General features: G+C 39.9%; 1 protein-coding gene across 1 annotated transcript; it reads left to right on the top strand.

The window, feature by feature from the left end:
* The first annotated feature begins 11,545 nt into the window (after positions 1–11,545).
* On the top strand, positions 11,546–12,493 carry LOC124977633 (olfactory receptor 4K3). Its single transcript, XM_047541314.1, has one exon. The coding sequence runs from the start codon at positions 11,546–11,548 to the stop codon at positions 12,491–12,493; it is 948 nt and encodes a 315-aa protein (XP_047397270.1).
* The last annotated feature ends 1,338 nt before the right edge of the window (positions 12,494–13,831 follow it).

Genomic DNA, 13,831 nt, shown 5'->3' on the forward strand with positions numbered 1-13,831 from the left:
GAAGATTGAATGGCTGATTATCTGCTAATTTAAAGGCTAATATTACAGCTGCAAGTTCAGTAACCTGTGCGGAGTTGGGTGGAACTATTATGGTGTGAAGTTGTTTACCGATAAGTACTGCACCTACTCCATTTTTGGAGCCATCAGTAAAAATGGTTACACAGTCTTTAAGAGGCTGGACACTAGTCACTTTTGGAAAAACTATGGGAGTATTTTTACAGAATTGAATCAAGGGATGTTGGGGATAATGGTTATCGAACTGAGCTGAAGTGGAACAATATAATACTGACCAATCATCATCATTATTAATTAGCCATTTAATTTGCTGAGTGGAATAAGGAGTTATAATAATAGACGGATGGATTCCAAAAACAGTAATGCAAGATTCTATTCCCTTGAATATTACCTGAGCGATAGCTTGGGGATATGATTGCAATGTTTTAGCCGGAGAGCTAGGGAGATTTATACTTTGCAGAGGTCCTCCTTGCCAAACTATGCCAAAAGGGGTATGCTTCTCTGAGATTATGATTAAACTTAATGGTTGAGTAGGATCACAACGATCAACGTAACACTGCTGAAGTCTATTCTCTACTAGCTGTAAGGATATCCGTGCTTCGGGAGTAAGTTTCCTAGGGAAATTCAAGTCAGGATTACCTTTTAATATTTCGAATAAAGGTTTTAATTCCCCTGTGGATAATTTTAAATAGGATCTGATCCAGTTAATGTCACCTAAGAGTTTCTGAAAATTGTTCAAGGTATTCAATTGATCTGTCCTGATGGTCAACCTTGTTGGACTGACTGTAGTAGCAGTGAGCCTTGTACCCAGATATTCTTGGATCTCCTCTAATTGTAATTTTTCAGGAGCTATCGTTAGTCCTCTCTTTTCTAATGCTTGAGTTATAAATTGTAATGCTTCTAACAAAACTTCTTTTTCTGGATGGCAAATAAGTATGTCATCCATATAATGATAAATCAACAATCTCTTAAACTTTTGTCTAGTAGTTGTTAACGCTTTATGTATATTTGACATATAGTAGGACTGTTAGCCATACCTTGAGGCAACACGGTCCATTCGAATCTCTGGTCAGGCTGAGTGTGATTAAGAGAGGGCAAAGTAAAAGCAAATCTCCAACAATCATTTTTGTGTAAGGGTATAGAGAAAAAGCAATCTTTTAAATCCAGAATAATAGTAGGCCAATTTTTTGGTAGTGCAGTGACAAGAGGGAGTCCACATTGGATGGGTCCCATAGGGTACATTTGTTCATTTATGGCTCTTAAATCATGTAATAACCTCCATTTTCCTGATTTTTTCTTTGTTAAGAATATTGGAGTATTCCAAGGAGAGGTAGAATGTTGTAAATGACCTGCTTGTACCTGCTCTTGTACTAACTTATGAGCTGCCTCTAGCTTCTCTTTTGTTAGGGGCCACTGTGGAATCCAGTGAGGCTTATCATCTTTCCATATTATAGGAATTGATGGTTTATCAGTGGCCCCTAGGAAAAACCCAATCCATGAGAATCATTTTTTGGTGGAAGTAAAGGCAGTGGTTGGGTAGATCCTTGACTATGTCTTCCTAATCCTTTTTTATCATCATAGTTCATATTTTGTAACATATTTCTTACAGGAGTCCCTTGGTAAATCTGATCAGTGGTGAATTTCATATCCATTTGCTGCAGGATGTCTCGTCCCCATAGGCTAATAGGAACATTACAGACATATGGTTGAAATATTCCTGTGTGTCCCTCTGTATCTTTCCACGATAATGAGGAAGCACTTTGATTGGGGCTCTCTGCTACTCCTAAGCCTCTCAAGCTCTGAGCTGCTGTGATCAATGGCCAGTGCTTTGGCCAGACCATTGCGCTAATAATACTTTTGTCTGCCTCCGTATCTAATAAACCTGTAAATTCCATATTTCCCACTTTTAATTTCAGGAGGGGCCTCTGTCCCATATCCATAGTAAGGTTTACTAAAGTGGTTCCTGTTGATCCAAAACCTCCTTGTCTTTTATTTGCATTTTTACTGGGCCATAAAAAATGTTGACTGGGCAATATAAGCATTTGTGCAATGCGATCCCCTGGAGAGATGACCGTAATTCCTTTTGGTGAAGAGACCAAGGCTTTTATTTGTCCAGTAAAATCAGGATCAATAACCCCTGGGTGTACTATAAGTCCTTTTAGTGTTGAGGAACCTCTACCTAGTAATAGTCCTACACTGTTCTGTGGGATTTTTTCATGCCAATCAGTATCAATCATCGATAGGCTAATTCAGACAGCATCACGCATCTTTGGAGATGCAGAGCAAGCCATGCCCCTAGTAAAACAGTTGGCTTACGAACAAGCTAACAGGTGGTGTAGGGAGGCAAGGTGGTTTGTCTGTCTATGGCTGCTACAAAGGCACTGCTCTGTGCCGAAGTATCATTTACATCTCTACACACTTTTAAGTAGGCGGACAAGTCTTTGTTTCTCCATGGTCTTATGGCCTCCCTACACCACCTGTTAGCTTGTTCATAAGCCAACTGTTTTACTAGGGGCATGGCTTGCTCTGCATCTCCAAAGATGCGTGATGCTGTCTGAATTAGCCTATTTATGATTGATATCAATCATATCTGGGGTTAGTATGAGTCTGGAGGTGGCACAGATGTCCAATCCGGCACTTCCTGAGGTGGCTCTGCGCTCCCCTTCTCTGTGGGAGGATACCACCATCAGGGAACTTGTTGAATTACCCCGTATATTTGTTGCGGGCCCCAGGGAGGGCCCTGTCTCCCGTTTTTTTGAAGTTCAGGATTCAACCCTAGGAAATTATCCTCCCTATCTCTAATAGGCTGACAGGCACTATTCCGATGACTTCCTCTTCTGCATCTTGGACATAGCCCAGGTCCGGTTCCCAGGTTATTCTTTGTATAGATGTTTCCACCCCGGGCAAAAGGTGGCCTTTTGTTTGGACAAGTGGCTTTTAGATGTCCCTTCTGTCCGCACACAAAACATGATCCTAAAGACTCTATTAGTTCTTGAAGGGAACCTCCCCTGGGCTTGTGCAAGTGCAGCAGACAGCAAGGTGGTTTGTCTGTCTATGGCTGCTACAAAGGCACTGCTCTGTGCCGAAGTATCATTTACATCTCTACACACTTTTAAGTAGGCGGACAAGTCTTTGTTTCTCCATGGTCTTATGGCCTCCCTAAACCACCTGTTAGCTTGTTCGTAAGCCAACTGTTTTACTAGGGGCATGGCTTGCTCTGCATCTCCAAAGATGCGTGATGCTGTCTGAATTAGCCTATCGACAAAATCCGCATAGGGCTCACTATTCCCTTGAGTTACCTTTGACAACTGGCCCTGCAAATCTCCTGCTCCTTGTAATGTTTTCCAGGCCTTGGTTGCAGCCACGGCAATTTGCGCATAGACTGCTGGATGATAATTAAGCTGTGCCTGAAGGGTTTCATAAGGTCCTACGCCCATAAGCATGTCCCTATCGATTTGGGGATTCCCCACTGCTGCATTTCGGCGGGCGGTGTCCATAGATATTTCTTGCCATGATGTTTCCCCCAGACAGAGCGGCCCTAGCAAGATTAGTCCAGTCCTGAGGCACTAAGTTTAATGATGTCAAGGTATCTACCAAGGCTATAGTAAAAGCTGACTGAGGACCATATGTGCTAACTGCTTCTTTTAACTGTTTCACTATTTTAAAGTCTAAGGGTTGGTGGAATCTTTGATTTTGAGCATCCTCAAAAACAGGATACGCTACAGATCCAAGATGACTCCATTCTGAGCGTAACCCGAAGCCGGACGCTTCATGAGGGGGTTCCCTATTTATGGGAGGTGCACTAGGCAACATGGACACTAGAGGGGGCTTTTTATCTAGTCTTAATCTTTGTACTCTTTTTTCCAATTCCTCTCCCGATAATTCCCCTTCCGATAGTTCATCTGAGTTAGTTCCTTTTTCTGAATTTTGAGAAAGATATGAACGTTCCTCTTTTATTTCTTCCAAAACCTGTCTTCCCTCAGCTAAAGGTTCGGTGAGTGAAGGTTTTTTGTTTTTATCTTGCAGACAGGATTCAATAAGAGATCAAATAGCCATAGTGCCTACTGGCAAAGGATTTTGCCTATCCGCTATACGAAGGTCTTTCCCCAGCTGTTCCCACTGTAGGGTATTCAAAAGGCCCTCATCCAAAAACCAAGGGGAAATCCTTTCCACAGTATCAAGAAATACTTTAGCTGTTTTTTCCTTTAGTGGCGTCCCATGGTTTTTTAATAACTCCCTAAGGGGTTGCTGCATTCTGAATTTAGACGTTTCAGACCCCATTGTTACTAATTTGAATAGCTTTAGTTATGGTAATTACAATAACAAACAGTAGCCTAGCCGCCAGGAGCAACAAAATTACTGAAGGGAAAACTATCAAGTGCGCATTAGAATTTTTATAGCGGCTTTTCACGTACTACCTAATTGGACCGCTTCAAACGTGTTTCTACTTTCACTTTAATTAGACCACGTTCCACGCGTCAGGACCGCTGATGGCGTGTCCCGATACCCCCCGACCCGCGTTCTACGCGTCAGGATCCCGATACACTTCAACCCGCGTTCTACGCGTCAGGACCGCTGATGGTGCGTCCCGATACCCACGTTCTACGCGTCAGGACCCCGATACCTTTCAACCCGCGTTCTACGCGTCAGGACCGCTGATGGCGCATCCCGATACCCGCGTTCTACGCGTCAGGATCCCGATACCTTTCAACTGGACCGCACTCCGCGTGTCCCCAGGACCGCCGATGGCACATCCTGACACCCTTTAACTTTTTTATAACCGGTTTAACTTGTATACAAAAAAAAATTTTTCAAATATCTTACCTTGTTTTCTTTTATAAGGCCTTCATCTTTCCTTCATGTCCCGGGTTTCGGCACCAGTTATCGCGTCCCCTCTGGCCGCAGAGAGAGACACGACAAATGTCTGAAGCTTTGGAAGTTTATTGTGCACAGTCCCTCTCCTACGCTTCTCTTACTCCTAGTTTCCGCGCACTCCCAGCTTCCCTTCTCCCAGCTTCTTCCAGCTCCCGCGTACTCCCAGCTTCCAGCTTGGCTTCAGCCTCTGCCTTCGCCGCTTCTTCCGCTTCTTCCGCTTCTTCAGCCCCCGCCGCTTCTGCCTCTTCCTCAGCTTCTCCTCCCTACTCTCCCACCCACCAGGCTTATATACACTTCAACCAATCAGGGGAGAGTACACGAGATAAACGCGGACAGCTGCAAGCATAGGATGGGTACACGAGGGGGGCATGCTCTAGTCTCATCGTTAACTAGCCAATCATTGGAATTCGCTGGTTGTTTACTGTATAGCTGGCCGCTTTTGGCTCAGCGTCAGGTGCCATCTTGACCATGCCTAAGGCTGGGGGTCTCAGAAACCCCGACAGGAATGGTCTTGTAACTTCCTGGATGTTCTCAAAGCATCTTTCCTAATGTCTCTGTTCAAAGTATTTATCATCTCTTTAATGACTGTAATCTCTTCAATAAACACATTTTCACTGACCCAAGTTTGGGGAACATTTTTCTGGCCAAACTTCAAGTTTTTAAAATCCTTTAGCTTTCCTTTTTGCTCTTGATTCTCTCCACAAGGTTAATTAGTCCATCACCTTTAAATGCTGTCTCACATAGTTTCAGGACATGGGCAAAATAGTACATTTCTTTTCCCGAAGAGTGGCCTCCAGTTTAATTCACAATAGAATCTTCATTTGCCTCTGAAAACTCATGAGCAGAGTCCACATTACTATCAGCAGTCTGGTCTTCTGAGCTCCCACCAGAATCACCCATTAAACTGCACTGATGACATTCTAAAACTCTTCCAGCCTGCATCTCTAAACATTTCAAAATTCCTCCTGCATACCAGCTCTGAAGGCTTCTGAGTCCCTTGATCAGGTTCATCACAGCAATGATCCCATTTCTTAGTACCAGCTTCTGTTTTAGTTAGATTTTCATTGCTGTGACCAAAATACCTGACAAGAACAACTTAGAGGAGGAAAAGTTTATTTGGGGATCTTGGTTTCAGAGGTCTCAGTTCATAAATAGACTCCATTGCTCTGGGCCCAAAGGTGAAACAGCATTTTGTGGGGGAAGAGCCCATTGGAGGAAAATCGCTCAGCTCAAGGCCAGGTCAGGAATAAAGAAAGAGAACAAAAGAGACATAAGGAAGATGGGCCCTTCCAGGGCATGACCCCCAGTGATCCACCCTCTAATCATACCCCACCTTTCTACAGTTACCACCCACTTCGTTCATTCACACCAGGATGGGTCAAGTTACAGCTCTGATAATGTAATCATTTCACTTCTGAATATTTCTGTATTAAAGGGATTTTTTTGCAGACCCCTTATATCCAAATCATAATATTGTGGTTAGGTGATTTTCTGTATTGATAATGATTAATTATTTTCTGTTTCAATTTTTTTATATATATATCTGCCCTAATGGTGAGTTTTCATACTTTTGCATGTCTTTATGAAGGTAGATTTTTTTTTCCTTTTGCTTCTGTTGTTATACTCCCTTAAGCATTTCTTTTAAGACTTGTCTGATAGTGATGAATTCCCTTAGGTTTTGCTTATATTTAAAAATTTATTTCCTTTTTTACTTCAGAAAGATAGTTTTTCTAGATATAATATTTTTTGTGTTTTTGCTTTTGTTCTTGTTTTTATTTTATCTTAGGATTTTAACTCTATCATATCTCTCCTATCCTTGAAAATTTCTGCTAAGAAATCCACTGTTAATGCAAGGTGACTTCCTTATAAGTAATTGGATGCTTTTTCCTTACTTTATTCAGAATTCTCTTTTGTATTGAACTTTCTGAAAGTTTGAAGTCCCTTTTTAAGAGTTATTGTGTTCCCTTCAGGTCTCATGTTACCTTTTTTTTTATGGTTCTTGTGTCCCTATGTTTATATTTACATTATTATTTATGGGTTTCCTCTATCAATTTTAATGGGTGGTTTTCAAAGTAAAAGACTTTCTTCAGGACCTGTGCCCAAGAATTCCACTAAGTCTTTTATGTTGACTTTGATTCCAGGTGGGCACAACATTACAGTGTCCATGTAGCTTCTTCAGCTTAAGCAACTTCAGTGTTGCATAATATAGTCTCAGTGAGCTAGATTGCAATGTTTTTGTTAGATTGTTCCAATAGCTAGAATGTAGCTCTTACATTGGTTTGCTAGTGGCTGAGCCTTGTTTTAGGGTTGAGCTGGAGGCACAGTGTACCTGGCAAAGTACAATTACGGCAAAGTATCAATTTCTGTGAATTGCATGACCGAAAGCTGCTCTCATGAGTTTGTACAGGTGAGTCCCAGGTAGTGCAATAATAGAGGTAGGAAAGTCATCAATTTCCAAGGTCTGCACAGGGACAGGGTCACACTGTCAGGTCCAAGTGTGCTTGGTGCAGTGTGCCAAGTAGTAGGCATGGATCACCTGTCAGTTTCTGAGTGCCAATCAGGGGCTAGGTTTCACTGGTGAACCGAGTAGGGTGCCTATCAGTATCAGGGGCTACATAGTTTCCTTCATGGAATTTCAGAGGGTTGACCTACTCAGAATGACCTGTTTTTCTGCCTGCTGAGACCAAGGGTGGGTGGGCAAAACCATCCTGATGCTTTCTGAGATTTCAGGGTAAACTTCCCAGCTGCTTCTTGGGTTGAAGGTACCTAGGTGGGACACTTGCCCGTTGATAGACCTGGTTTGATCCAACTCCTTGGGGAAGCCACTTGTATGCTTCTCAGAAATCTGGGAGAATGGGATCTTGAGATGGTGCTAAATTGCAGGAGTCTAGTTAGGAGAGGACAAAGTGGGGTGAGCTCTTTTTCTAGGTCAACATCATGGCTATAATTTGTACATATACACTGCAGTTTCATTTATGTTTAGTCTAGAATGTTACCTAGTTCTATAACCTTTTTCTTGTTCAACCAAACTTTACAAATTTAACTAGACCCAGTTGTTAAATTGAATATTTAATATTTCATTTTTACCTTACATAAAATGGAGTATTTGCATATGATTTAACACACTATCTCTAGATTAAATCATCTCTTTATTACTTATAATAATACCATGTAAATGGGGCTGGGGATGCAGCTCAGTTGGTAGAGTGCTTGCCTCACAAGCATGAGTCCCTGGGTTCAATACCCAGCAGCACACACACACACACACACACACACACAAAAAGCCATGTAAATGGTTATACTTTGTTATTTATATTTAGGGAGTGATGATAAAAAACTTTGTACTTGTTCAGTATGGTTGTAAATTTTTCCAAATATTTTCAAACCACTGTTGGCTGAATCAATGTATGCCAAACCCATATGATGGATGGGTTGTATACAGCAAAATGCCTTTCCAAAGTGTTCAGTCATATTCCTTCTGATATTATCTCATTACAGCATCATCTAGAGTAGTTTTTCAAGAAGTTAGAATTTTGCTGTGTTATAAAAATGATTTTACTCTATAATTCATAGCATCCCAATAAAAATTTAACATATATTTTCTTCTTTATTGATTCTTTTTAGTTATACATAATGTTAGGATACATATTAATATCACAAAAACATAAAATATAATTTGCTCTAATTTAGTTCCCAGCATTTTCTCCCATCCCCCTCCCAATTCCCCCTCCTCCCCTTTCTCTCCTCTACTGTCTTCCTGCAATTTATTTATAATTTTTTTACTTAGTGTCTTGTGGATATATTTAATGTTGAGATCACTTTAGTATATTCCAGTACATATGAAAGTTCAGATTCATTTCACTGTTCTCTATTCCATCCCTCCTTCTTCCCCCTCAATGCCCTTTACCTAAGAAAGAGTTTGAGCATCTTTTAAAAAGTTAAGAGCCACTTAAATATCTTTTTCCACTTTTATGCAGAGCTATTGGCTTTATATTTCCTACTTTAGTGGTTCCTTCTATATTAATATACCAATGCTTTTTTATATTTTTTATTACAAATGAGGAAATTGTGACTCAGAATGCTAATGTGGTGATGTACTCAAATATAATCTATGAGTCTTGCACTGTGATGTAAACTCAGGCCTCCACTCCTAATATCCAATGTTCCTTATATTATGCCAGAGGTATATGATGTAGTTTCATCAAATTAATAGATTTTACCATATGAGTACAAACTAAGAACAATGTAAATATTCAAATATTTCTTTTTAATAGAGAAATATTTGAATGGGTTAACATCTAAATTGTATTGTTACTCTGATTTTTGCAAAGTTACTAAAGATTGATGATCATTTTATATTATTTGCATGGTTAGAATTTATAAACCAGATATTTTTCATTTTATTTTTTTCCTTTAGTCCATAACAATCCAAGCGAAAATTACAAACTTTTAAGTGTCAAATATTAACTCTATTAGTTACTGTATAAATTTTTATTCAAGTAAGGTGAGACAGGTAGCTATCTTCACCTGTTGAAGGAACTGAGAGTTAAAATTTGCAGCCCTGAAAACCAAATAATAAATCCTATATATCTTATCTTTGCTGTGGTACAAGTGAAGACTATTCCTTACATCTTCCCCACCTCATCACATCCACACTCTGTATATGAAGCACCTAAGAGCAATCACACATTCTGTAATGCATCTTCAATTCTGGCCAAACCAAACTGAATGCTTTAATAAGTCCCACGGCAATCTAAACATTTGTTTATTCCCTAAGGGCAGCTGTTCTTTTTCTTGCCATGTATGTAATTTGCAAAATCAACTCGTATTAACACAGACATTACAAATGCAAAGGTTCTAAAGACTGTGCTCCTCCTTTCCCAGATATTAGGCATGGGATTCATCCAAGTTCACTTTGGAGCAGTTGTCACTGCTGTCAGGAATTAGTTGAGCATCAGCACTTTACTATGTGTGGAAAGGATGCTATGATCATCTATGTCAACCCATCTAATTTACATATGAAGAATCAGAGGTGCTGTTTGACTCAACTAGGTTATCCAATTGCAGGCTTTTAGGAGATTTGAATCCACAATTTTTGAGCCCAGGCCCCTTGCTACATCTGCTCTACCAACTTAACTAAGAGTTGTGCTGGAGACATCTAATTTAATAACAGGTAAGTGGTGCAGAAGACATCTAAAATATCTGAAGTGGCAAAGCTAGAACAATGTATGGCTAAAGACAGCACATCTAATTTTGAATGAGAAGGTAGTTGCATGTTTAAATTACGTTGTCTTGGAATATTTTGTATAGAATGTATACTTAGAGTTTTGTAAAAAAGAAAAGCATGGTTTAGTGGCAAGATAAAAGGATTTTTGCCATGAATTTTAGGTACGTATCATTCCAAATGGCTCTCGAGCACATTTTGTAAAGTCTTCTCAGGTCTCTCCTCCCTCATTAGTCTAGTAGCACCATTTGAAATATTTATGTTATATAGCTTCTAGATTCAGCATTACCATTTTCTGTCTCTATATAAATCTGTCTCATATTTGCTCCATGCAAATTCTACAAACAGGAAGAATTTTCTATTTCAAATTGTTTTTTTGAAAGTCAATCAATCATTTCCAGCAGTTAAAAAATATCTGACTTCAGACGGCATGATATTTAACAGTTCTTTTATCTAAATATACTTGAAAATGTATAGTTACCTCAGATTTTAACCAGAACATATTCATCAGCCTGTTTTAAAAAGTGTACAGCGCTGGTGACATAGAACCAGGGGTTTTCATAACATCTACATAATTGAAATGAAAATCTAAGAATTAGAGGTTATTTAATTTTATTATAGACAAACTCCATTACAAAATTAAAATAGATTGTGTCTCTCTGTAGTCATTTTCTCTCCCCCATCTTCTGTTTCTTTTTTCCTAGACACTACAGGAGACAAGAATTCACTAGGCTTTTCAATATTGCATTTGCCCTAAAAATCAATCATGATTCTCAAGATTCCTCATACCAGCCTCCCACATCATGATGTTGTAGGAAAGGTTATCATTCCTTTCATCTTCACCTTTTAAAATCTGTTGGCAGCTAGTTGTAAATTTTTTGTTGTTGTTTGGTTGGTTTGGTTTGGTCCTGGGAATTGAACCCAGGGATGCTTAACCACTTGGCCATATCCCAGGCCCTTTTTTTATTTTGTATTTTGAGACAGGGTCTCCCTGAGTGCCTTCAGGCCTTGCTAACTTACTAAGACTGGCTTTGAACCTGTGATCCTCCTGTCTTAGACTCCCAAGTTGTTGATTACAGGCATGCACCACCATTCCAGGAACTAGCTGTGAAATTTTGAAGTATTTCACAAACTAACGAGTAAATATTTGAATACTTTCGTTTTTGTTTCTTTTATGAATATTTGCATTTTTCTCATAAAACAAATTGTTAAGTTATAAGAACAAATCTTTAATTTAACATTTAAAATAGCTGGAAAGGACTTTGGGGGAAATATTTGACCATTGCGATTTGAGCAAGGGTGCAAGGAACTATCTGGATCCACCAAACCATTCTTTGCAAAAATTCTCACTTGGAGTTTCAATGCTGTATTTTTTTCATAGTTCTCTTTCCATCTGGAAATGTCAGAGTTCTTTCAGAAATCAGAATGAATATGACCTGGAGTAATCAGTCCAAGGTGACCGAATTCATCCTGCGAGGTCTGTCTGGGTCTTCAGAGCTCCAGATGTTCTACTTCCTGTTCTTCTCTGTAGTCTATGTAGCCACTGTGCTGGGGAACCTCCTCATCGTGCTGACCATTGTGTTAGAGCCACTTCTTCACTCCCCCATGTACTTCCTGCTGGGCAATCTCTCCTTTATTGACATGTCCCTGGCCTCATTCGCCACCCCCAAAATGATTGCAGACTTCCTCAGTGAGCACAAAGCCATCTCTTTTGAAGGCTGCATAATGCAGATATTCTTCCTACACCTCTTGGGAGGTGCCGAGATTGTCCTGCTGATCTCCATGTCCTTTGATAGGTATGTGGCTATATGTAAGCCCCTGCGTTACTTGGCCATCATGAGCCGGAGAATGTGTGTCGGGCTTGTGATACTTTCCTGGATTGTGGGCATCTTCCACGCTCTCAGTCAGCTAGCATTTACTGTGAATTTGCCCTTCTGTGGACCCAATGAAGTAGACAGCTTCTTTTGTGACCTCCCTTTGGTGATTAAACTTGCCTGCATAGACACGTACATTCTGGGGGTGTTCATGATCTCCACCAGTGGCATGATCGCCCTGGTGTGCTTCATCCTGTTGGTGATCTCATACACTGTCATTCTGGTCACCGTTCGGCAGCGTTCCTCGGGAGGGTCCTCCAAAGCCCTGTCTACCTGCAGTGCCCACTTCACTGTTGTGACCCTTTTCTTTGGCCCATGCATTTTCATCTATGTGTGGCCTTTCACGAACTTCCCCATAGACAAGGTACTCTCAGTGTTTTATACGATATTCACTCCCCTCTTGAATCCAGTGATCTATACTCTTAGAAATAAAGACGTCAAGCATTCCATGAGGAAACTAAGCAGCCACGTCTTCAAGTCTAGGAAAACTGATCAGATTCCTTAATTTTCCTTATATAAAAATGAAACACTTGTTCAGCTCTTGTCCCTCTCAACATAATGACACCATTGCAAGAAATCAAGTGGTTCATGGCAGAACTGGTTCTGTAATCAACCTCAGCCGTCACTGAGTTCTAGTCCTCTGAATTGCTCCACAAACAACATACATGTACTGAAGGGCTTCTCAAACTCACACTCTACATTTTGGTGTGCAAGGACCCTCATTTTACAATATTCAGTTTTCATCAGATGAAAGCATTTGAGCATTCTTTCCCTTGAGTCAGTCACGTGTTTAAGAAAGAACAGACTCTCCCCCAACTGCTCACAACAGTCTCTAAAAAACAAAGCAAGTGTGAAAGCAGCACCCCATGAACCAAAGTAGCAATAGGATTTTCGTTACTGGCAAAGTGCTGATGAATGGTTTTTAATTCAAAGTCAGAAAGAAATGGAGGGTTCTTGATAACTAAATGTATTTCCTATTTAATATTGTTTACAATCCATTTTCGATGAATAAGAATGTGCCTTAAAAATCTTCAGTTCCTACATCCCCTAGAGTAGATTTCATATTTTTGAAACAGTAGAGTAAACTCCAGTAAAATTCTTATCATTTATATATGTGCATATATATAAATCCTATCCCTAGTCCCATTCTATTAAGTTGAAACTACACCCAAAGAAAACAGTGACTTTTCCAAAGTCATGCTATTTAGAGGCAGCATCTGATTTGTTCACTTACAAATATGGGTATTTATTTACTTTCTAAAAAGTAATGAGTTATTTTGGTACTATGATGCTTCCTATATCAGTTTTGTATTCAAAATCACATTGTAAATAGTGAGATCCTGAAGAATCTGAGTCATGGGACTGGGAATATAGCTCAGTGGGTAGAGTGCTTACCTCGTATGCACAAGGCCCTGGGTTCAATCCCTGGCACAAAAAAAAAAAAAAAAAAGAATCTGAGTCATTTCCCTCCTGGCCAACTACAGTATTTGACTATGGACCCCCTAGTCCTAGTCGGTGGTCCTTCAACATTTTTATGTGGGTAATAAATGGAGTTTTTAGAAAATAGAAGTCATCTGGTTAAATCTGTTAATTTTGTAGATGTTTAAATTGAGATCAAGGGAAAATTACATCCCCAAATTCATATAGCTTCGATGACAGCTTAACCTAGGAAGTGCAATCTTTTACACTTTCTCTTGTCCTCTCTCTATTGAACTAGGATTAGTTTATTATCACAAAATGGATCTACTATAACTATTAATAATTGGCCAATTGCCTGGTATTGTCAGCTTTTACATATTGTGTTGTGTAATATTGCCTAGCCATAGTACAGATAAAGAGAGTG

This window comes from Sciurus carolinensis, chromosome 2, assembly GCF_902686445.1.
Source record: "Sciurus carolinensis chromosome 2, mSciCar1.2, whole genome shotgun sequence".
In the NCBI taxonomy this organism is placed as follows: Eukaryota; Metazoa; Chordata; class Mammalia; order Rodentia; family Sciuridae; genus Sciurus; species Sciurus carolinensis.